The following is a 23061-nucleotide window of genomic DNA, read 5'->3' on the forward strand; positions in this document are numbered from 1 at the left end:
AAGTCTTTCTGTGAAAGTAGCGTGTACTTTTTCTGCTAATATACGGTCTAATACGGTTCTGCTGATGCCACTAAAAGTAATTTCCAATATAGTGGTGGCTCAAAGTGATGCTTGGATCCTCTCTCTTCTAAGTATGTGAAACAACACTTGATGCAGAAGTTATATGGTGAGAAACCCAAAAGCTCAAAGTCAGATAGAGGACAACTTTGTAACAAATACTAGATTTATTTAAAATAAATGATTCAAACTACTGATATTGTGGTTCATTTCTTATGCAAAATCATATGAAACCTTTTTCTGTTTTATTACAGGCAATTTATGTTATTGTTTTTAATTGTGAAACTAAATTTGTTTATTCACAAATAACTTCTGTGGGATCTTTTTGGATTGTGAGATTATGAGTTATGAATATGTTTTGAGTTTTGAATAGATTGTTTAAAAGAAAATAAGATTTGAAATGTTACAGATATCACACTGCTTTAATAAAACACTTTAAACTGAAAAACAATTGCTTTATCTTATTATTTTTGTTAGCGTTTTAAAAGTGTAACCCTTTATACAAGCCTCTAAAAATCATGGTAGTTCCTCTACCAAAGAAATGTTGCACTTAAAGAAATGTATAGATTCATATAAGTGTATTGACCGCTGTAAATATATAGCAGGTTAACTAGTGAAATTTGTAACTGAGACGGTCATGACAGAATCACTTTCATAAGAATGGCACTTCCTTTGTTGAATATGGATGCTTGTGTCTTCAGTGTTTCTTGATGGTGTTAATTTGAGTCCACAGCAAAGACTTCTGAAGAACTTCCTGTACTGCTGCCTGACCTGGACAAGAATGAGAAGAGAAATAGTTTTAAACTCTGGTTAAAAAAACAAAAACACAGAATATGTCCAGGTTATTTTTCAAGAATTTAATTTTAGAAGATGAGAAATGAAAAATTAACTTAACCCTTTAGAACCTGAAGCTAAAATAGGTGTGTGAGAAAAACATATCGACTAAAACAACTAGCTTCCGGCAGACGGCCGTACGCAAGTCGACTTGCACCAAAAGAGTAACCAGTGACGCATGTATGACGTAGACGTAGGAGTGGCGTAAGCTTTGACGCCTCTCGCGGTTCAAACAAACAGGGCTGGGCAACAAACTCAAGCTCCTCTCACATTTTCTCTCAAAAAATTGTCTTTTTAAACTAATTTGTGAGTGTTTTATTTTGCTCTATCTCCGTGTTCGCCATTACGTTGTGCGTCAGGTCAAGGGTCACTCTTTCACCGAAACGGCCATTCACTGCCATTATAAAGCTTGGAAGAGCCAGGACATTTTTAAATATATCTCTGATTGTATTCGTCTGAAAGAAGAATGTCATATACACCTAGGATGACTTGAGGGTGAGTAAATCATGGGCTAATTTTCATTTTTGGGAACTAACCCTTTAATATAAAGTAGGTGAGAGATGATTTTCTGGTAGACTGTCTGTACTGATGTCTGACCTGATTATTGAGGACACAATAGACCAGGAACATGAAGGTTCCCTGCTGGGAGTTCAAGATCAGGAAGGGGATCTCCAGCTCCTTCCAGAAACCCAGAATCCAGGAGCAACCAAGAACCACAAACTGAGCCAGTGTTTTAAATGTCATATTCCTGCAGAGAAAGATGGAGAGTTAATATATATTTATTGATTATATTGTTGTGGAAAATCTGCAATTGTCCTGTTATAAGTATGCCTTTTTGTCTGTAGAAGACTGCTGTATTGTAATCAACCACACTTGAAACTTGTTTATTAAGAAAGTGGTTTATGAAGAAAAACTCTGCAATTGTAATTGTAAAATGTTTTTTTTGAGAAAGTGGTTTATAAAGAAAAACATACCACACTTAATGTTTTAAGCATTAATTAAAAAGCATAGAGAGGAACAAAACATGTATTAGAAAGAGCTTTGCTAAAGAAAGAAGATACATGCAAGCATTAACGTTGGACGTGTTGCGGACGAAGCGCAGAATGCAACAAAGAAGAAAAGTCTGAAGAAGGAAGACTAAGAGGCGAAAGGCTTTACAAAGACAGGTCCGAAATGAATTCCCAGAACTCACGACACCTCATTGGTGGATTGGATAAATTGTCTGTAAGAGACTGATAATTTATGAGGGAATTTCCAAAGATGACGACCTCAAGAAATCAGATGGTCTATAAAAGGCTGAAAGGAGAAGATGAAGGCAGACGCTGATTCTTAATGGCCTCTCCGGTGTTACAACGCTTATAAACGATTTACTCTTGATGTTGTTTTGTCTTTTTTTATATATTAGTACTTTATATGTAAACTAATTAACCTGTAGATAATAAAACTATATTTAATTGAAACTAAGAAACTCTTTTGCTACTCTCGCCTGCCAAAAGTCTTTGATTTCTAAAAAAGTGAGCGGAACAGACCACGAAGAAGTCTTCTGACCTGTGGATTGTGAGTATGAACATTCAGATGCTTATGATTTAGGACACATTTGACTTTACCTAACCTGAGAATAATCAAAATAAGGTTAAAGGTGTCTAGAAATATGCAGCATATAACAATATATATACACATTTCATGGAGTGTTCAAATCATATTGTTTGTTACTTGGTTCGTTTCATATGTGAAACTTCAGCGTTCAGATTTTTCAAGGTGGAGGTCAGACTGATGATGATGTAGATGAAGAGAATTATGTTTAACTGCACAGTAAGAGAAACAACAGTAATTAATCTTTAATCACTTTTCCTTTTAATACAAAGTCATGATGAGAAATGTGCTTACTGCTAGTATGACACAAACAGGTCCCTGAAAACTCCAGATAAAGCCTTTATCCATTTTAATCCAGCACCTGTTTAGAGGAAGAAAAATAATTAAAATGAACAAACATGAAGGTGTTGATCTCTGAGTCGCTCAAACTAAACTCACTTTTCACTTCCGTAGCCTTTAGGATTCACCCCAGCAGACACAGCCACCACAACCAGAGCAACCGTATATCCAATCACACACAGGAATCTACTGCTAAGCACCCCCCTCCTTTTGGAGCTGATCTGTGATAGGTTCTTCACACAGATGAAGAGCAGCACAGCTTCAATGAACATCCACACAAAGCCGGAGAGAAAGAGGAAGTGCAGCACACCTGATATCACGGCACACAACACCTGGAGATCACGAGAGACGGTTATGATGATTCTCAGTGAGACTGTGCTGAGCTGTAGGGCTCTTTCATCATTCTCACCTGATGAGGGCGTATGAGGCTCAGGAACTGTTGTGTGAGCAGGAACAGAAGGTGAGCCAACAGAAGACTCACGCAGAGGTTGATTCGAGCCACATTATTCACTCCAGGACTCCACTGACAAAGGGCAAAGGTCAACAGGGCCAAACTGAAGAACACCAGCCCCACGATCACACACACCAAATTCAACACGTCCAGCAGTGAGTCGCTCTGAGGAAACATGTCAGAGTACATGAGTGCCAAATCTGTGCTGTTCTTCAATGCTCACTATAAATGTTCTCGTACCTCTGATGGGCGGCTGGTTTGCATGATGAGAGCGAATGTGGACAGATGAACACAGGAACACACAGTGTAGCTTCTGTTGGTCTTTAAAACAGAACAACCATCTACAATCCACTCGCTGATGCTCCAGTACACACAGGACAGAGAACCGTCAGGGTCAAACTCCTGCAAAAAGAAGAAAGAACATGCAGAAAATAGTATAACACTGAATATTAGATGTTTTCAGATGTTCATCAAGTCAAGTCAAGTCAAGTCAAGTATATTTGTATAGCGCTTTTCACAATACAGATTGTATCAAAGCAGCTTCACAGTATTAAATTAAAATAATACAACAAGGTTTGTTTCTAGTGGAATTTATTGATTGATAAAATAAAATTAAATATCCCCAAAATATCACCAACTGAGCAAGCCAAAGGCAGCAGTGGCAAGGAACCGAAAAACTCCATCAAGTGACCTAATGGTGTCCTAAAACTCCATCAGGTGACCTAATGGAGAAAAAAAAAAACCTTGGGAGAACCCAGGCTCAGTTGGGGGCCAGTTCTCCTCTGGCATTTATGAACTATAGGCCGGATTGTAGTTTGAACTGTAAGATTAAAAATATTATATGAATGCCTGGCCGAAAAGATGCGTCTTTAATCTAGTTTTAAACTGGGAGAGCAAGTCTGAGCAACGAGCAGTATCAGGAAGGCTATTCCAGAGTTTTGGAGCTAAATGTGAAAATGATCTCCCTCCTTTGGTGGATCTGGATATCCTAGGTATGACCAAAAGCCTCGAATTTAGTGATCTTAAAGAGCGCGATGGATTATAGGGCGATAGAAGATCGGTTAAATAGACTGGAGCTAAGCCGTTTAGGGCTTTATAAGTCAGTAGCAATACCTTGTAAATAATACGGGACTTTATAGGTAACCAATGTAGTGATGTTAAAATCGGTGTTATATGATCATATTTTCTTGACCTAGTAAGAACTCTAGCGGCTGCATTTTGGACTAACTGTATCTTGTTTATTGAGGTTGCAGGACAACCGGCTAATAAAGCATTACAGTAATCTAGTCTCGAGGTCATGAATGCATGAACTAGCTTTTCTGCATCAGAAACTGATAGGATATTACGTAGCTTAGCAATGTTTCTAAGGTGGAAAAAGGCTGTTATTGTAACATATGAAATATGATTTTCAAAAGACAGGTTACAGTCGAGTATAACACCCAGGTCTTTTACTGTAGAGGATAAAGTAACAGGACATCCTACGATGTTAAAGTTGTATTGTAAGAGGTTTTGTGGGCGGTTTTTTGAACCGATAAGTATTACCTCTGTCTTGTCTGGATTTAATAAAAGAAAATTACGCGTCATCCAATCTTTTATATCTTTAACACACTCTGTCAATTTGGATAATTTATCGTTTTCATCTGGCCGTGATGAAATATAGATTTGAGTGTCATCAGCATAACAATGGAAACTAATTCCATGTTTCCTTATAATATTTCCAAGTGGCAGCATATATATTGAAAATAATAGAGGGCCTAACACAGATCCCTGCGGCACTCCATAGTTTACTGGAGTTATGATCGATTTTTCTCCATTTAAATAGACAAAATGGTAGCGGTCTGATAAGTATGATCTGAACCAGCTTAATGCTTGTCCTTGAACACCAGTATAATTTTGTAGTCGATCTAAGAGTATTGTATGATCTATAGTATCGAACGCAGCACTAAGATCAAGTAAAACTAGTATTGAGATACAGCCTTGGTCAGAAGCTAAGAGTAAATCATTTGTGATTTTAACGAGCGCAGTTTCAGTGCTATGGTGCGGCCTGAACCCAGACTGAAACTTTTCATAGATGTCATTTTCATGCAAGAAAGAGCCCAGTTGAGCGGACACAACTTTTTCTAGTATTTTAGACATAAATGGAAGATTTGAAATGGGTCAATAATTTGCTAGATTATTATGATCTAATTGTGGTTTCTTAATGAGAGGTTTTATAACTGCCAATTTAAATGTTCTTAGAACATGACCTAAAGATAAAGATGAGTTAATAATATTGAGGAGAGGCTCTTCCACTACAGGTAACACTTCTTTCAATAGTTTAGTTGGTATAGGATCTAATAAACATGTTGTTGTTTTAGATGAAATGATAAGTTTATTTAACTCTTTTTGTTCTATAGTTGTAAAGCACTGTAATTGTTCTTGCGGGGTGATAATTCAGGCTGAATAATAAGGCGCGATTGAAGATTGAACGTTTACAATTGTGGTTCTGATGTTTTCTATTTTCTCAGTGAAGAAGTTCAGGAAATCATTACTACTAAACTGTAACGGGATATTTTGTTCGGGTGATGTCTGTTTATTTGTTAGTCTAGCCACGGTGTTAAATAAAAACCTTGGATTGTTTTGGTTATTTTCTATTAGTTTGCGGAGGTGCTCAGCCCTGGCCGCTTTTAGGGCCTTTTTATAACGTGACATACTGTCTTTCCACGCGATTCTAAAGACCTCTAAGTTAGTTTGTTTCCATTTACGCTCTAAATTACGGGTTTCTCTCTTTAGAACACGCGTAGTATTGTTGTACCATGGTGCTTTAATTTTCTCTCTGATCTTTTTTAATCTAATGGGTGCAACAATATCCAGTGTTCCAGAGAGAATGGAGCTCATAGTACTAGTTAGTTCTTCTAATTCATCTGTTTGTTTGGGTTCAGGCAGCAGCTGAGACAGATTAGATAAGCAATTTGAGAAATTATCTATGGTGGATGGAAGGATTGTTCTGCCTGGTCGATAACGCGGCGCCGCATGACATATTACAGCAGTACGTAATATGCAAGTTACCATATAATGGTCAGTGACATCGTCACTTTGTGGAATGATATCTATATCGGTTGGATCGGTTCCATATGATATAATTAAATCGAGTGAATGATTAAGACGATGAGTCGGTCCGGTGACGTTTTGCTTGACCCCAAAGGAATTTAATAAATCTGTAAACGCAGCCCCTAACGCATCATTTGGATTATCTACGTGTATGTAAAAATCTCCAACAATTAATGCTTTATCGACATTGACCAATAGATCTGAGAGAAAATCTGCAAACTCTTTTAGGAAATCAGCGTAAGGCCCTGGCGGTCTATATACGGTAGCCAAGGCTAGAGATAATAGGGATTTTTTTCTAACATCTAAGAGCGTAACATTTAGTACAAGTACTTCAAACGAAATAAACTTATAGCCCGTTTTCTGAGTAACATTGAGAATATCTCTATAGATTGTTGCAACACCGCCGCCACGACCAATCAGACGGGGCTCATGCTTATAGGAGTATCCAGATGGAGTAGACTCATTTAGACCGAAATAATCATTTGGTTTAAGTCAGGTTTCAGTAAGGCAAAGTACATTGAAGCTATTATCTGTGACTATTTCATTTACAATAACTGCCTTAGGTGTGAGTGATCTAATGTTTAGAAGACCTAGCTTTAGAAATTGTTTTTGTTTACTAATAGCAACATTTTCTGTTTTAATAACAATTAGATTTTTCCTAGATCCTGCAGTAGATTTATTATTTGATCTCACTAAACGAGGAATAGACACAGTTTCTATGCAATGTTCTACACTAGTATTTATATCAGTTAAATTGGTGCAGCAGAGACTATGATTTGGACTTTTGGTAACTAGTCATCTAATGGTATTTAACATTTTGGAGATGTTATCCGACAGAAGATCCACTCCGAATCTGCTTGGGTGTAAGCCATCGGCACGGAAAAGCCTAGGACGCTCCCAAAACAGATTCCAATTATTTACAAAGAGCAGTTTCTGCTCATTGCACCATGACATTAACCATTCATTTAGCGCGAATAGTCTACTAAACTTTTCATGTCCTAGTCGGTACGTGGGAAGCGGTCCTGACACAATAATCGTTGTTTCGGGCGATGTGCTGCGTACCGTATCGATCAGATTCCTGAAGTCTTTCTTCAGAACCTCCGTCTGGCGCAGCCTGATGTCGTTCACTCCCGCGTGCAGGACCACAGTTCCGACGCGCTCGTCACCGTTCAGAACCTCGGGAACGCGAGCGGCGATTGTTCACGTGGTGGCGTGTTGGAGCCGGAGTGAACGAGACCATGGCTGATCGCGACCTCGACGCTTGGGACCGATGCTGAGAAACGCATGGAGTAGACGAGGTCGGAGTCAGCGGGTTAGTAACGTTAACTGATTTGTGTGCATCGGTGCGTGATGTTTCAAGAGCTAAACGCCGGTCTCTCAGCTCGGCTTGTCTCACTAAAAGGTCGTGGATCTGTTTCTCAACAGCTTCCAGCTCGGACTGCAATGCGTGCAGCTCAAATGTGTCCTCACCTGCACCAAAAGGTAGACTACTTACATCTGATATATTCGCCATTTTAACAGATGGACAGTAAGTTAGCAACGACGCTACCAGTGATGCTATCAATATTAATACTAATTTATGACTAAACTCTTGGATATAATCCGTCTTTTTAGTGGTACGGGTGTAGAGTAGACGCACAATAGGCGAAAAAAAAATGTTTGTTTGTAAGTGAGTGTGGAGAAGACGCGTTCAGCCGTGATCCACGGACGTAACCTATAAGAGTATCCAGCGTTGGATCACTAATAGGCTTGAGACGCATCTGCTCAACAGTCCGCGTTGTAACTATGAGGTTTGAGCAGTAGTGCTTCTCAGCGAGGAAAAGTGTAAAATGTTCGTTGTAAGTGAGTTTAAAGAGAAAATCAAGAATTATAAATCAAATCGATAGAGCTCCAAAGACAACAACGTGTTCAGACGCGACGCATGCGCAGAATAAAGTCATAATCATCAGTTCTCAGGTTGGACAAAAACACATTTCAGTCTCTCACTCTGATGTGTTTGAAGGTGAAGTTGACTGGTTTGGTGAGTTTACTGTTGGTGGTTTTGAGAAGAGTAGCTGAGATCACAGTGGACATCATGGTTTTAATCGTGTCAGTTGGTGTGTTGAAGAAGTCTGGCTTCAGTAAATTCTCCATTGTGTTATAACTCATGAAAGCCACAGCAGCTGATCCTGTGTGACAGAAACAGAAGAAACTTGTATTCAACACATTAAAACCTTTAGTTAAATGTGGTTTAGTGATATATCTTCTAAAAATGTTTTATTTAAAATGTTGTATTAAAACACATCTCACATACTTGTTTCATTGTTGTTATTGGCGATCTCAATGAGATCGATGTCCATAGAACAATTTGTTGTGACAAGTCGAGGGATTTTATCTAAGGTGACACTGGATCCAACCATGAAGATTTCAACCTCTGATTTAGAAAATAAGCAGTTATGTTTTGTTTTTTGTTTTTTTGTTTTTATTAAAGTTGATTCAATCTGCACAAATGTGCAAAAAACAAAACAATAAAAAGACTAAAATAAAATAACTATTTCATCTAATTACTAGTTTGAACTAATCAGTTAACTTTGTACACAGCAAAATCCCCAGAGTTAAATTAAGTGAAGCTGGTAATGCTGTTTGTGGAGTTGTTTAATCCTCTTCTGCTGAGATCTTTAGAGATGTAATGTCTTCTTTTATCTTTAGTTGATTCATCTTAGGGTAGGGGAGACCGGGGAGTGTTGCAACAGGGGACAGTTGCAACATGTAATTTTTCTCCAATCAGAAACAAGCTAGAGTGATGACACTCATACTGCACATGCACAGTTAGACCCTCCCCCAACAAGAAGACAGTAGACATATTCAACATCTGCTGCTGAATTTATTGAACAAAACTTGTTTTGGAGGTATGAAAGTAACATTTCAACTTACTTAGTTTGAATTATTGTTTTGTTGACTTCTTAGTGACATAGTTAGCATGTGTCAAAGTCAGTGTATCATGGCTGATAGTTTTGGGGACAGTTGCAACAAGTTATAAATTGCATGTTTAATAAAAGTTTGTTGCATTGCAAATTGTTCAATTCTTCCTGTCTGGCACTGAAATATGGAGAGATTGAATATCATCTGTAACACCTGCACACTGAATATATGTAGGCCTATGTTCTACACATAAACAAACAAAACTCAATAACTGTTATTTGATAAATATCACTAAATAAATAAATAATAGGTTACAATAATATTATTATAGAAATAAATAATACTATAGGCCTAAAACAGTTCATATTTTCAGAATTCTATATGCTCATTGAGACAAAAAGCTAAAGTTAATTAGTGAAATTTAAGGTATTTTTAACATGTTGCAACCGTCTCATGGTTGTGTTGCAACTGTCCCCTGGGTTGGGGTCAGTTGCAACATCTGGCTTCTTCCATTCAAATAAATACTGTGAACGATATGTCATATATAATCATCTTTAAATGGTATAGAGTTTAATATATACAAATTTGCTTGATCTAGTCCCAATAGTCTCTGAGTAACTGAGAGAAATGCAAAAAGTGTTGCAACTGTCCCCGGTCTCCCCTACGTTTACACAACAACGCTTAAAACTCAGAAGTGTTTCCTTTGAGTTTTCAAAACTTTGCATTTTCAGGCACCCAAACTGACTCTTTGTTGTCGTGGAAACGAACGGCCAAAAGTATAAAAAGTTTTACGTTTTTAGTTGAACACGGTGTCGTGTAAAAAGACCCTAAGGCTGTGGCTGAAGCGGGTGTTTTCTATATAAACTATATCATATATAAGCTCAGTTTCATCATCAATAATAACAGTTTCTCCACTCACCAACAGCAGCAAGAGTAAAACTGACTCTGTTATGTGTGTCTGTCGGCTTCACCAATGTAGAGAGGAGTTTCACGTTGGCTTTTAACACATGGTTTCCGTTGGAGGCTAGTTCAGCTGAGCTGGCTGATGAGGAAGACTCTGAAATCTCTTCTGAAGTGTTGAGGACCATATTCAAAACATCGGTCACTGGAGTCTAATTTATTGATCAGAGAAAAAAAAAAAATACTGTAAATGTAAATATTAAGAAAGCCAATTAATCAGACTTGCAATGTCAATAATGTAACTGACAATTACATTTGATTTGATTATTTTATATATAAAAAAAATGATCTTGAAGACTTACAGTCAAAGTAAGCTCTTGAGCTGTAATGTTCTCGATCTGCTCTAGAAGATTTTGAAGCTTTTCAGTCTGACTCTGAAATCAAAATTGAGAAGACAGAATTTGACGATGTGTGAGTGATGACTTTAGCCGGGTATGCTGAGTGCCTCTGAAATGAGACACAGACAGTGTTTTTTAACAAATTTCTTTAACAAATGATTCAATGACATATTTTTTTTAAACATTTGTCGCCACCTACTGGTGGAAATGAAAATACTTTTCTAAAGGTGCTTTTCTGTATTTTGCGCGCTACAGTGGACAGTGTTTGTATCCAAACCAGTGCCGGCCCGAGCCTTTTGGGGGCCCTAAGCAGAATTTGATTCCCTCCCACCACGCGTAGTTAAAAAAGTTTTAACTCTTTCTTTACTCTTTTACTAACTCTTTGAAACTCCTGAAAACAAACTGTAAACATATTCCAACATTGCAATCTTGACATCGCAGCCTGTTCATTATAGCCGTAATAAATGTATAATAATAAAATAGTCAACCTAACATATAAAACTTACACTGCTCTGTTTAAATAGTCAGTAGTACAATTCATACCGTTCACAGTAAGCACCGCTCCACTGTGATGTTTCCAAGCACATTTTTGCGTGTAAAGAGGATGATTTTTTCCAAAGTACAAAGAAGCCTATAATAAAGAATAGTTTACCATCCAAATACATCGCGAATCGCTTACTTTCACTTTTGCTTTCAATTATTTTGGCTTGTTTATAGATATTTTTTTAATTCTTGTTCTGTTCTGAATATCATTAAATTTAAAGGATAAATCATTGATTTAAATGTCAATCATTGATCAAATCAAATTTTTGTACCATGGCTTAACATTACCGTGACTTTGCGCACGAATTGTCTGCACGCGAGGTTATGCGCATGACTCAAACACTGGCAGACACAGCAGGAGTTGTAGACAGGTATATTGATCATGAAATCAGAATTTTACTTGTCTTGAATTATTCATTCATTCATTCATTCATTCATTTATTTATGTCACTTGTTTAAGTTAATTAATATGTAAAAAAAACAGGGGGTGGCCAGGGGGCCCCAAGCAGACACTTAGTTCGCTTATGCCTCGGGCCGGCCCTGATCCAAACTAACAAACTTTTGTCACAGAAGTACTGGAATAAAAGTTTAAGTTTGTAAAAAGAAGTAAAGAGAATGCGTGGTTGAAATGGACAGCTTCGTGGACAGCTTTCTCTGCGCATTAAATCCCCCATATTGCCAGCAAACAATGAGAATGCAGAACAATGATGATGACAGAGAGTATAGGCTTCAAAGCTGTTGTGGACCCGCTTACCCAAAACCCTGGTTTGCCAAATAAATGAATGATTGACAGTTACGTATTTCAAAATTTTATTATGTAAGCTTTATGTTACTCCTCAAATAACAAGGGAATTTGTAGTAATTTATAGTGTTAATTAATTAGCGAGTCCACAAACTCATTCTTTCAATTGGCTTTTGTATGCAGAGTATTCACGGCTTATATGGACTGAATGTCCCCATAAACCATCAGCAATTATTAGAAAAGCACATTCATATTTCAGATTACACACATATCTAAAATGCACATGTTATTGCACTGCTTCAGTTTGGACTATTATTGATAGGAGTCTCTACAACTTCATTTTCAGAAACTCAACTTACGTTGGGTCCTTCCAGCAGTGTTATATTTCTACCTGCAATGACAGAAATCAGCATGAAGACAATAATATAATAACTGCAAAACTTTGAAAAATAACGATTTTATTAAGCAGCAATTTCAGCAAGATTGTGGATTCAGCGAGATTTCAGTGGTGTACCTCCTTCTGCGTACCCCCTCTCTTCCACTTAGACTTCAGTCATACCTTTTCCATTAAGGGACAATATTTGCCCCCTAAATTTATTTCCCAGTGCTTTTTTACCTTTATGAATAACTTTATGAAATAAAAAATGTTTTCAATGAAAAATGTTCAATAGAGCAATATGCAATGATGGAAAAATGAAGTGATTCTTTAAAATATATTACACTAAAACCAGTAAGTCACTGTCTTCTCAATGAGCGAGTCATTGAGTCATCCTTACATTCAGTAACAAAGCAACTAGCTGTATTTATAAATTAATCATTGAATGATTGACTCACAATTATTTTCAAAGCTGCAGAATTGTTTACGAAACACTGCACCCTAAAAAGAGATGTGTTAAAAATGACACACGTTGTGTCAGTTTTAACACATGTAGTGTGTGTGTTCAGGGACAACACATGTTGTGTCAAATTTAACACAATAAATGTGTGTGTAAGTAATTTTAACACACAAATTGTGCATATCATTCACAGTGATGGTGAGTGTCGGCGCTCATATAAAATGATGATTTGAAAACAACACAACCTGTAAAAAGAGATGTGTTAAAAATGACACATGTTGTGTAGATTTTAACACATGTAGTGTGTGTGCTCAGGGACAACACATGTTGTGTCAAATTTAACACACAACCTGTGTCGATTCTTAACACATCTCTGTGTTTATAAGGACTACACATTTTGTGTTACCTTTAACACAACTAATGTGTTATTCCTCTTACACAGAAGTGTGTTGAAACCTTTTACACACTAATGTGTTATAGTTACACAACTTGTGTCAGATATGTGTCACATGTGACTGTAGTCGGTGTGTATTTGCCAGAGTCACTTCCTGTGTTTTTACAACTGAGTGTTTGGATAAAAACTGAAACGTATTGTTAACTTGTGTTTATGGAGTCCAGTGACGTTTAATAAAGATAATGCATGTTGACACGAACACTCACCGATGTATTCACATAAACACAACACAATTAATCACTAAAACTAGCACATTTATTTTTTGAAAAGTTCGCATGCTACTTGAACGCTCACCGGTGCATTTTGACTGGTTGTTGCCGTAGTTACTGTAACCCAGGTTACATTCGCAGGTGTAGCCGCCTGGATGATTTCTGCACACTGCGTTTGTGCCGCAAACATCTGGATCTTTATTACACTCATCGATGTCTGTGAGAGAGAGAGAGAGAAGACCGGATTATATAACGCTTTAAAACTCCATAATGAATATAGTTCATGAAATTATATTCTAGGCCTATTTATTTATGGATTTAAAATCCATCTGAGCATTCAGATTTCTTTTCAAGACACTCATTGATATCTGTTGGGGAAACAGTTGGTATTAATCATAGTATTTTAATCACAGTAGTGGACTATTTTATCCCATAACCATAAAAAAATACTATTTTATTAAGCAGCAATTTCAGCAAGATTGTGGATTCAACAAGATTTCAGTGGTGTTCCTCCTTCTGCGTACCCCCTCTCTTCCACTTAGACTTCAGTCATACCTTTTCCATTAAGGGACAATATATGCCCCCTACATTTAATTCCCAGTGCTTTTTTTACCTTTATGCATAACTTTATGAAATAAAAAATGGCACTTTTTTATGTGAATTATTGGCACTTTTTTATGGACTGAAATGAAATAAGTTCCAATACTAATATACTCACATTATTAACACAGTATAAATATAAAATAGCAGTTGGCCAATTTAAGACTTTAAGGTTTAAGGTTTTAATTCAGTGCAGGGTGTTATTATAGTAACATAGTTCATCTCTGCGCACATAAACACAACACAATTAATCACACTTAAACTAGCACATATATGTTTTGAAAAGTGCAATCTACTTGATCGCTCACCGATGCATTTTGACTGGTTGTTGCCGTAGTTACTGTAACCTGAGACACATTCGCAGATGAAGCTGCCAGTATGATTTCTGCACTCTGCTTTTGTGCCGCAAACATCTGGATATTTACACTCATCGACGTCTGAGAGAGAGAGAGACAGAGAGAGAGAGAGAGAGAAGACTGTCAGTCACATGAATGCAGATTCCTTTGATAACATCTTTTTATTTAATAATATTGAAACCGTTTTGATGTTAAGACAGCAGACACACACAGAATGTTATGATGTTTAATGTGATTGTAAGCTCGCACTCGATCGGCCTAAAGTCCGGCATCCGACCAGCGTGGAAGGTCTCTACGTGTTACTGTCTTTTCTCTTGGCAAAGTATTTTTGATTAAATGAAATACATTTGGAAATGTATTCTCACGTTATTTCATCTGACTCCATAAATGAAAAGGTTTTAATGATATCTGTGGATCATTAAATGTGAGCGAATGTTTGACTATTCTTTTTAACTCTTTAATGAAAATAATGTCAAAGTCAGTTAGAATAATCAAATGTAACAATTTATTATGTCAGGTAAATGTATCATTCCAATTCCATTTTCAATTCAAAGATAATCGATACAAAACATCAAATGCTCTGGAATAAAGAGAAGAGATGCGAACCTGACATTATACATGAAGCTGAGAATCTCACTGTCAGCCTCTCGGGCTAATCTGAGATACAGAAAGGCCACGATCTTCTCGTTGTATTTCAGTATATAGACAGAACTTCTTTCACATGGAAACATCTGCTAACAATGGGAATTTACATTCAGTGTTGACACCTTTTGGGGGGTAGGAGACCATTTGTCTAGAGACCACCTTCCTTTGTGTGCCAGCTATCTCTAAACTCTTAAAAACCTTATTACCTTTTGTTTTACTTATTTGGAAATGAGACCTTTGTACCAGTCGCACTGAGACATTTCAAATGATACCGAACATGTATAATACTCGATGATAATTATCCACATCAAACCATATGTATTTTTGGGTAATTTTCATGTGGTCTCAGCATGAGAGGTCAACTTTCCTGTGAACCACCTCATGTTTAAAGTTTCATTAAATTATATGCTTAAAATATATAAATGCATCACATAGATCTTGGATGGTTATAATCAGGGTCAGAAATTAACCAGTGCTTGAACTAGGTAAAAAAATCCTCTGTTTTTATCTGTCATCTAATAATTATCTATGCATATTTAGTTATGGGTTTAAACACCATCCCTGCAAACAAGATAATACTTTCCATTAATTTGTAAAAACGTCATTTCTGAATGTTCCATTTGATCATTTTACAAAGGCACATATTGACCATTAATGAAAAAGGCAATTTCTGAAACTGAAGTTCTTTGGTTTGATTAACAGTAAATGGAAAGCAATACGAGTGAGGCCGCTCACCTTCACATCCGAGGTCTAGTCTTGTGTCAAGATCAAATCCTTCAGGACACGTGCATTTATAAGAGCCATAGGTGTTCACACACTTCAGACCATCTGTGCATGCAATATTCTCAAAACACTCATTGATATCTGTTGGGGAAACAGTTGGTATTAATCATAGTGTTTTAATCATAGTAATCATAGTTTATCAGATAAACCCCTCTCGTACCCACACACTGTCCGGTGTATGCTGTGAAATTGGATGGATCTGATTTAAATCCTTCATCACAGGTGCAGTAGTAACTTCCATTTGTATTGAAACACTGAGCGTTTTCGCCACACCGATTCAGCGTCTCACACTCATCATCATCTTAAGAGAGGCAGGAATCAAGAAAGAAATATCATTACAAAGTTTAAAAACTACAGTTACACAAATTCCCTCTTCTGAGTGACATACAGAGCATTAACTGTGTATTATGCACATTATGAGAAAACCATATTGTATTATAACACACAAGGTTCTCATTACCGACACAGCTCCCTCTTCTTCTGGTGAATCCATCGCCACATCCATGAGACTCACTAGACAGCAGGAAAAACTCTGATGAAGAAAAAGAAGATCTGTAGAATTATCTGTTTTTGCATTCATTACATTTAGAAAAATATAGAATATATTTAAAAATGTAGACATTTATAATGTTACAAAATATTTCTATTTCAAATAAACTGTCCTTGTGAACTTTTGTTCATCAAAGAATCCTGACAAATAAAATCATTGTTCCCAGAAAAATATGAAGCACCTCAACGGATGATAATCCCTGATAATAATCAGAAGTGTTTCTTGAGCAGCAAATCTGTCCGGGTTCTGCCCTGCCTCGTCTGTGTTGTCGGATTCATGTTTCTGTGTTTGTCTTGTGTGTGCGCACATGGCTCTGTCCTGGCCTGTGTTTGCGTGTGCTCCTCTTGTCCCGCCTCCTTGTTTCCCGTGACCACGCCCCCTTGATTAGTCCACGTCTTGTCCTCGTTTCACTAATTGTGCTCACCTGATCCTCTGGTCCCTTTATATGGTACCTATTTCCCTCATGTCTTTGCTGGTTTGTTTTGTGTATGTACTTTGTGGTGTTTTCCAGTTTGTGTTTTGGAAATTATTTTAGCGCTTAATCTAGTTTTTTAATCTTTCCCGGTATCAGAGTATCCTTGTTGCTATTTTGTTTCTCCGCTTCTGTTTTGCTTAGCTTTTGCTCTCGTTCTTAATAATCTAGTTTGAGTTCTCTTTTGCCTTAGAACCTGCGGCGAGACTGGTGATCTGAGATCTACATCGAGCTATGAGTTTCTTCAGTCGAAAAGAAATTAAGATTTTTGAGCAAAACATTCCAGGATTTTTCTACACAGAATGGACTTCAATGGCAACCAACTATACCAATGTTCAAAGAAGGTTCAAATGTCCGTCTCAATGCAGCTTCAAAGTCTGGACACGATCCCAGTCGAGAAATAAGGGTCTTATCTCACGAAACGATCGGCCATTTAAAAAAAACAACAACATATATATCTATATCTATAGATATAGATATATGTTACACTTTTTAACCACAAATGCTCGTCATGTACCATTTCTGAGACGCGCCACGTATTACGTCATCAAATTGGAAAGGTCACAAAAAAAATAAAATAATAATAATAATAAATTAAAACAAAGATGTCGGACGATTTTGAAGTTGGAGGAGAAAATGAGATGGAGTTTTTCGCAGACAAATAACTTAGGCCTCGTTTACACTGTCAGTGAAATGTGACCCAATTCCGATTCTTCTTTTTCTTTTTCTTTTTTGCTCATATGTGACACAGATCGGATGTGTTCTCTGACAGTGTAAAAAACGTATGCATTTCGAGAGCGGTTTCAGGCCTCATTCATATGTGGAAATAAATCAGATATAAATCGGATATGTGCCAATGCAACTCATATAAACAGTCAGATCAGATTTTCTGAGGTATTAGGCGACGTCTCCGCGGTTTAATGACGAGAGAAACCCCGACGCGCTTCTGCAAAGGGACGGATGGCCCGACGAAACGTTGTCGTCGTAGGAGAGGAATGTTGACAAACGTTGACACAACATATCAAAGGTTGGCTTGCTCATCCTAAAATTTCCGACCCACTGCTCCTCGTTAAAGCCAATATTTAAACACAATCTGCTCCCGCCAGTCCTGAGATCTCTCTCGCACACAATAACTGAAGCACATGTGCAATGATGGCACTTTTCGTCCTCCTCCGCCTCATAATCATGGTGATGTTTGGCGAACTTCGCATATATCGCAGAGCTAGCATCAATCATATTTCGCGTTCGTCCATCTGTGTAAGATAATTTAACCCTTTTAGCATGCTTGATGTTTCAGGTAGTATGGCAAGTGTAAACACATGAATTGGATATGGGTCACAATTGAAAGAACGTGTAAACAGACGGTCAAAAAAATCAGATATAGGCAACAAATCAGAATTGGACATCAAGACCTGCAGTGTAAACGAGGCCTTAGATGACGTGACGCGCGACCTTTCCAACGTGATGACACAATGCGTGGCACATCTCAGAGATGGTACACAACGAGCATTTGTGGTTAAAAAGTGTGTAATAATAATAATAATAATCATGTCGAGACTTTGACGCTGCATTGAGACGGACATTTGAACCTTCCTTGAACATTGGTATAGTTGGTTGCCATTGAAGTCCATTCTGTGTAGAAAAATCCTGGAATGTTTTCCTCAAAAACCTTAATTTCTTTTCGACTGAAGAAAGAAAGACATGGATATCTTTGATGACATCAGGGTGAGTAAATTTATCAGCAATTTTTTTTTGAAAGTGAACTAATCCTTTAATGAAGGCCTTTATTGGTTATCTGCTCATTTGCGTCTGGGTCCTATCTCTTGCAGAATTGTGACAAAATCGGCATATTAGAATGATTTCTGAAGGTAGCTACACTTGTGCTCCCCTGCCTGCCCACAAAGAGAACTCAAGAAACACATTAAACGCACAACTCTTCTGGTTTGCTACAGCATTATAGTACATTATAGTACGGGGCTGTTGAATGCTTGAATCTGATTGGTTGAGGAACGTTCTAAGGTGTGCAGGTATTTCCAGTGAAACACACAGCTAAAGTAGTTCCAGCAGGTCTTGACCGCATTACAGCTCTATATCACTACGCCAAATGAAAGTTATTTCAAAGGTCTTTACAGCCGACAACAAGAACCAAAACCCACAACAACACTGACCAAGCAAATAAATATAGTAAACAATAGGATAAAAACAAGTTTTTGCCACAAAATTAGGTCACGTACTATCTCTCTCCCGCTCAAACACACACACATACAGTACAGACACACGCTCACACAGAAATGTGTGTTTCTGTGCTGATCTGACGGTTTTATCAGTGAAATAGTTAGCAACTTTAAAGCTGACATTTCTCTTTATCAATGTAATGGCTCTGTTCTTGATGCAGATAAATACACGCTTCGTTACCACCTCGGGTGTGCATTATTTTCTCATTCATTGGACTGTTTTCAATGATTCCTTACATATAGTACATTATATTATTAACCACAGCCAATCAGTGCAGCCCTGATGCATGTAACTTCAAGTACTATCTTTCACGTAAAGATGTTTATTATCACACACATTAAAACACACACACATCAACTCACCAAACTCACCAAACACACACACATCAACTCACCAAAAACAATAAGTGTGCACTTCAGATCCATGTTGGGAAACACTGTGATTCCTGTCTGTTTCTGCTTTGGTTTGTGATATATGAAGGGTTAGGCACTTCTTGTCCTTCGTGTTTCAGTGTACAGGGTTCAGATGAGTGCAAACGTTCACACTGAAGCGGTCACACCCTGAGCTGGGTGATACTGTAGACTTGCTTCCGCTCGAGTGAAGGGTTAGAGATGTGGTCTTCACTATTTTTTTCATGAGAGCCACACTGATAGGACAAATGTTTCATTTATCAGTCAAATTTGTAACTGAGACAAGATGGTTTCCTTTAATGACAAAAAAGCAGGATTACCTTAATGCTGGGATGAGTGGAAGCATGCATGCGTTTCCTTGGCTTTCTTCATGTTGTATTTATAGCTTGTTGTTGCAATTCTTGTGAGGCATGCATGATGTTCATTGGAGAGGCGGTTTCTCTGTTTCCTCTTTATAAGTTCATGGTTGAGAATGCTGACTCACAAGTGTATGTGCTCACAAAGAAGGACATCACTTTTTGCACAAGTGGCTTCAAAGTGGGAAAATCTTCTCCAGACACCAAACTCCAGAAGTGACCAGAACGTGCTCTGAGTTCAGCTTCGAGAGTGTCTTTTGTCTGCAGTTCTACCATTTCTGCCAGTTGGAGAGTGAGATGATCATCCACGTGGAAGGAGTTTTCATTAAAGTTGAACATTTCCTTGTGCTCATTCACATCCTTGAATATGGACTCAAATCCCCCCTCAGCTCTTCCAAAACATTCACAATCCTGCGTGGCTGAAGAGCTGCTGCAGAAATGGGGCATTTGTGGGAAGTGAATGAATTCTGTCGTTGTTTTAACCCAATTTTTGGGTCAAATATGGACAAACTCAAACGTTGGATTAAAAATGCAATTCAACCCAACCCCGTCAACCCAACGGCTGGGTTTGTCCATATATGACCCAAAATTAGGTTAAAACAACCCAGCATTTTTCAGAGGGCAGTTATTTTGTTCTGAAATGCTCTGATTGCATTCAGCATGTTGCTTGGAGGCTCATCTCTTCCTTGAAGCTGCAGGTTGCGAGTGTTTTCAGGTTTTCAGTCAGAAAGGCCAGCTGTGTGATCCAACACCGGTTCCCGTTTTCCTTTGCTGTCCAGGAAAGTGAAAATCCCAGGGAGGAGGCTCAGAAATCATTCAAGCACTTTCCCATGGGACAACCATCTCAATTTACTGTGCATCATTTAATCTCCATATTCTGTGTCTTAGCGAGGCGCCAGACGCGACACAAGTGTGTTTTGCTAGTTTCAGCCTGACGCAATTATCATTTTCACATCCTGCGCCACGTTATCTAAATAGCAAATGCATTTATGCGCCCATGAGCTGCTGGTCTGAGAACGAGGTGTGTGTTCTGGCACATTGTTGGCGCGTTGCTATTTTGAGGAACAGAAATAGACTGAGCCGCTGACCGACTGAAACCTGCTCTAAAGTCGATGGCACAATATTTTTTTTGTTATTTAATGAGCGCGTTAGTAATGTGCGCCTACAGGCGGGTCCACAACGCGCGTACACTCTGCTTATTACACACACACTCTGCTTATTAAACACACAGGGACCCACAGCGGCACACCAACATGCCAAATATTACAAATAAAAGGATTACAATGTAAAAGATTAATATTGTGTACATAAAGATATGGTGGAATCCGGCTTGTACCGTAGATGGTTTGCTTGCGCTTTAAAGGGACACTAGGCAAGTCTGAGTGTTTTTTCTCTACGAGCTCCCCCTAGTGTCTGGTAGTAAATGCTTTCAAACACTCTGTCGTAAAAACGAACTGTTGTCCCTCCCCCCTCGCCACGAGCACCCCAGCTGATCAGCTGTCAACCCAGCTGAGCAGAGGAACGGCTATTTCAAAACCAGTTATGTCTACCGAGGTAAGTAATACTTTCTTTCCAACTGATGGCGGTTTTTATTATTATTGTGTTGTCATGCATACTAGTATTTTTACCGGGAACGAACGATATGAAGGAGGCGAACTACTGCTTTCGTGTTTTTTTGTTTTTGACAGAGTGGGCATGAGCATAAAAAAAAATATATATATATATATCGGAGGCTAATATTTGTCTAAAGTTATATTAGCAAGGTCTATAAGTTCATCTGGTAGAATGACGGTTTACCTTTGCTTGTCTAAGAAAACATCAGAACGTTTTTTCTAGCTCGATCATGATATGTGCAACATTTTGCGCGTCTGATATTGCCTATTATCAGACGCGTTGACTTAGTGACATAAAATAAAAGTGTAAGTTACACAAATAAAACCGACAGAGGAACGGCCAAACAACTACAGAAATCAAACGTGTTTGCTAATGACAATGCTAACATCAAAGTTATAGCCTAGTATCTAGCGTACTAGTAAGCCCGTAACAGACAGCGATCATAATAAAAACCTTCACAGACAATAGCAAACATCCTGAGGTCGCAATTACTTGAAATTTAAATATTAAACACAGTTTATTCCAAAGATACTTACAAGTGCAACAGCAAGAAGGCCAGGTCAGCATCCGTTTTGCAGGCTTCTGTTTCTCTCAGTTCTCACCATTCTGAAAAGCCGGTCCGATATTTACTCGAGTCTGACTTCTTGCTCGGTCAGTCTCCCGTTTCCTCTTTCGTTGGTCCTCCGACAAAGATTTCCTAGCTTTCTGCTTCTTTTTTTACAGGCTCAGCCATAACTCAATCTATCGTTGCCCTTTGCTTATAGCTAGCCGGTGCTTGAATGGGGGCGTGTACGTGTGCAGTGCCGTCAAGCAATTCGTTACATTGCGAGACCTGATATCACGCGATACTTCCTTACACCGACCCGCCGGCCCAAAGTTGCAAGTGAGTTTTTTCCGCTCTCGGGCACCAGGGGGGTGCGAAACCACCACCATTCAACCCGAAATAAGTAATATAACCATTCCACTGACTCCGAAGCTGTTCAGTTAAGGTTAAAAAGTTACCTAGTGTCCCTTTAAGAGCCCAACTAATGGAAACACTAATCACTGTTATGGTGACTGCAAATGAAACAGAGTTAAACCTCTGTTAAATCTCAATAAAACTTCTGTAGACGTCTGACAGAAATAAAGTCAGTCTGGTTAGTAATAGTGAAGCTGGTAATGCTGTTTGTGGAGTTGTTTAATCCTCCTCTGCTGAGATCTTCACAGATTTAATGTCTCTTGTCTTCATTTGATTTCACCTAAGATTGTGGCTGAAATTACTCCATATTTAATATACACAGATTAGTAATATTAGTAATATGTACCTTTGAGGGACTAATATGTACTCTTTAGGTACAAAAGTGTACCTTTTGAAAAGGTACCGCCACAGAGACAGCTTTTGTACCTTTTTTTCTGAGAGTGTAGTTGGGCTCTTGACCCTTAAATCATTAACTTTAGATTTTGTTTGGCTGCTGTACCTGAGCTATAAAAGCCAGATGAACAAATACAAAAGGTGATCTAATGGTGTTGGTTGTGTTTTAACATAATCATTATTTCACAATCATTCATGAACTCATATAGAGCCCAATTTCTGAGTTAGGTTTACTTTATTAATTATAGCAGCACTGTCCTTGTACAACATAATATTTTTAGCCTTTTTAATGAATTTTTTTTAATTGATTTGATTATTTGGATTTCATTGAAAAGGCTAAAA

The 23061-nt window shown here is 38.0% G+C and overlaps 1 protein-coding gene across 1 annotated transcript; it reads right to left on the reverse strand.

Moving 5' to 3' along the window:
• Window positions 1-210: 210 nt before the first annotated feature.
• Window positions 211-19534, reverse strand: LOC307154477 (adhesion G protein-coupled receptor E3-like). Its single transcript, XM_079864463.1, has 18 exons — window positions 19383-19534; window positions 16192-16263; window positions 15892-16032; window positions 15684-15812; window positions 14256-14384; window positions 13433-13564; window positions 12208-12239; window positions 10528-10599; window positions 10185-10377; window positions 8658-8777; window positions 8351-8532; window positions 3515-3676; window positions 3233-3439; window positions 2923-3155; window positions 2779-2845; window positions 2605-2696; window positions 1489-1639; window positions 211-828 (listed from the first exon to the last, which is right to left on the reverse strand). Exons 1-18 carry the CDS (start codon window positions 19411-19413, stop codon window positions 664-666), a joined length of 2310 nt encoding a protein of 769 aa, XP_079720589.1. The 5' UTR covers window positions 19414-19534; the 3' UTR covers window positions 211-663.
• Window positions 19535-23061: the final 3527 nt, after the last annotated feature.

The sequence above is a fragment of the Squalius cephalus genome, assembly GCF_949319135.1.
Source record: "Squalius cephalus genome assembly, chromosome: 2".
Lineage (NCBI taxonomy): Eukaryota > Metazoa > Chordata > Actinopteri > Cypriniformes > Leuciscidae > Squalius > Squalius cephalus.

Coding starts and splice junctions, on each gene's coding strand:
- LOC307154477 (XM_079864463.1), bottom strand. CDS start 19,413: ATGGATCTGAAGTGCACACTTATTGTTTTTG. Junction 15,813..15,891: donor ATACACCGGACAGTGTGTGG/GTACGAGAGGGG, acceptor TTTCCCCAACAG/ATATCAATGAGTGTTTTGAG. Junction 2,846..2,922: donor AAAGGCTACGGAAGTGAAAA/GTGAGTTTAGTT, acceptor TCCTCTAAACAG/GTGCTGGATTAAAATGGATA.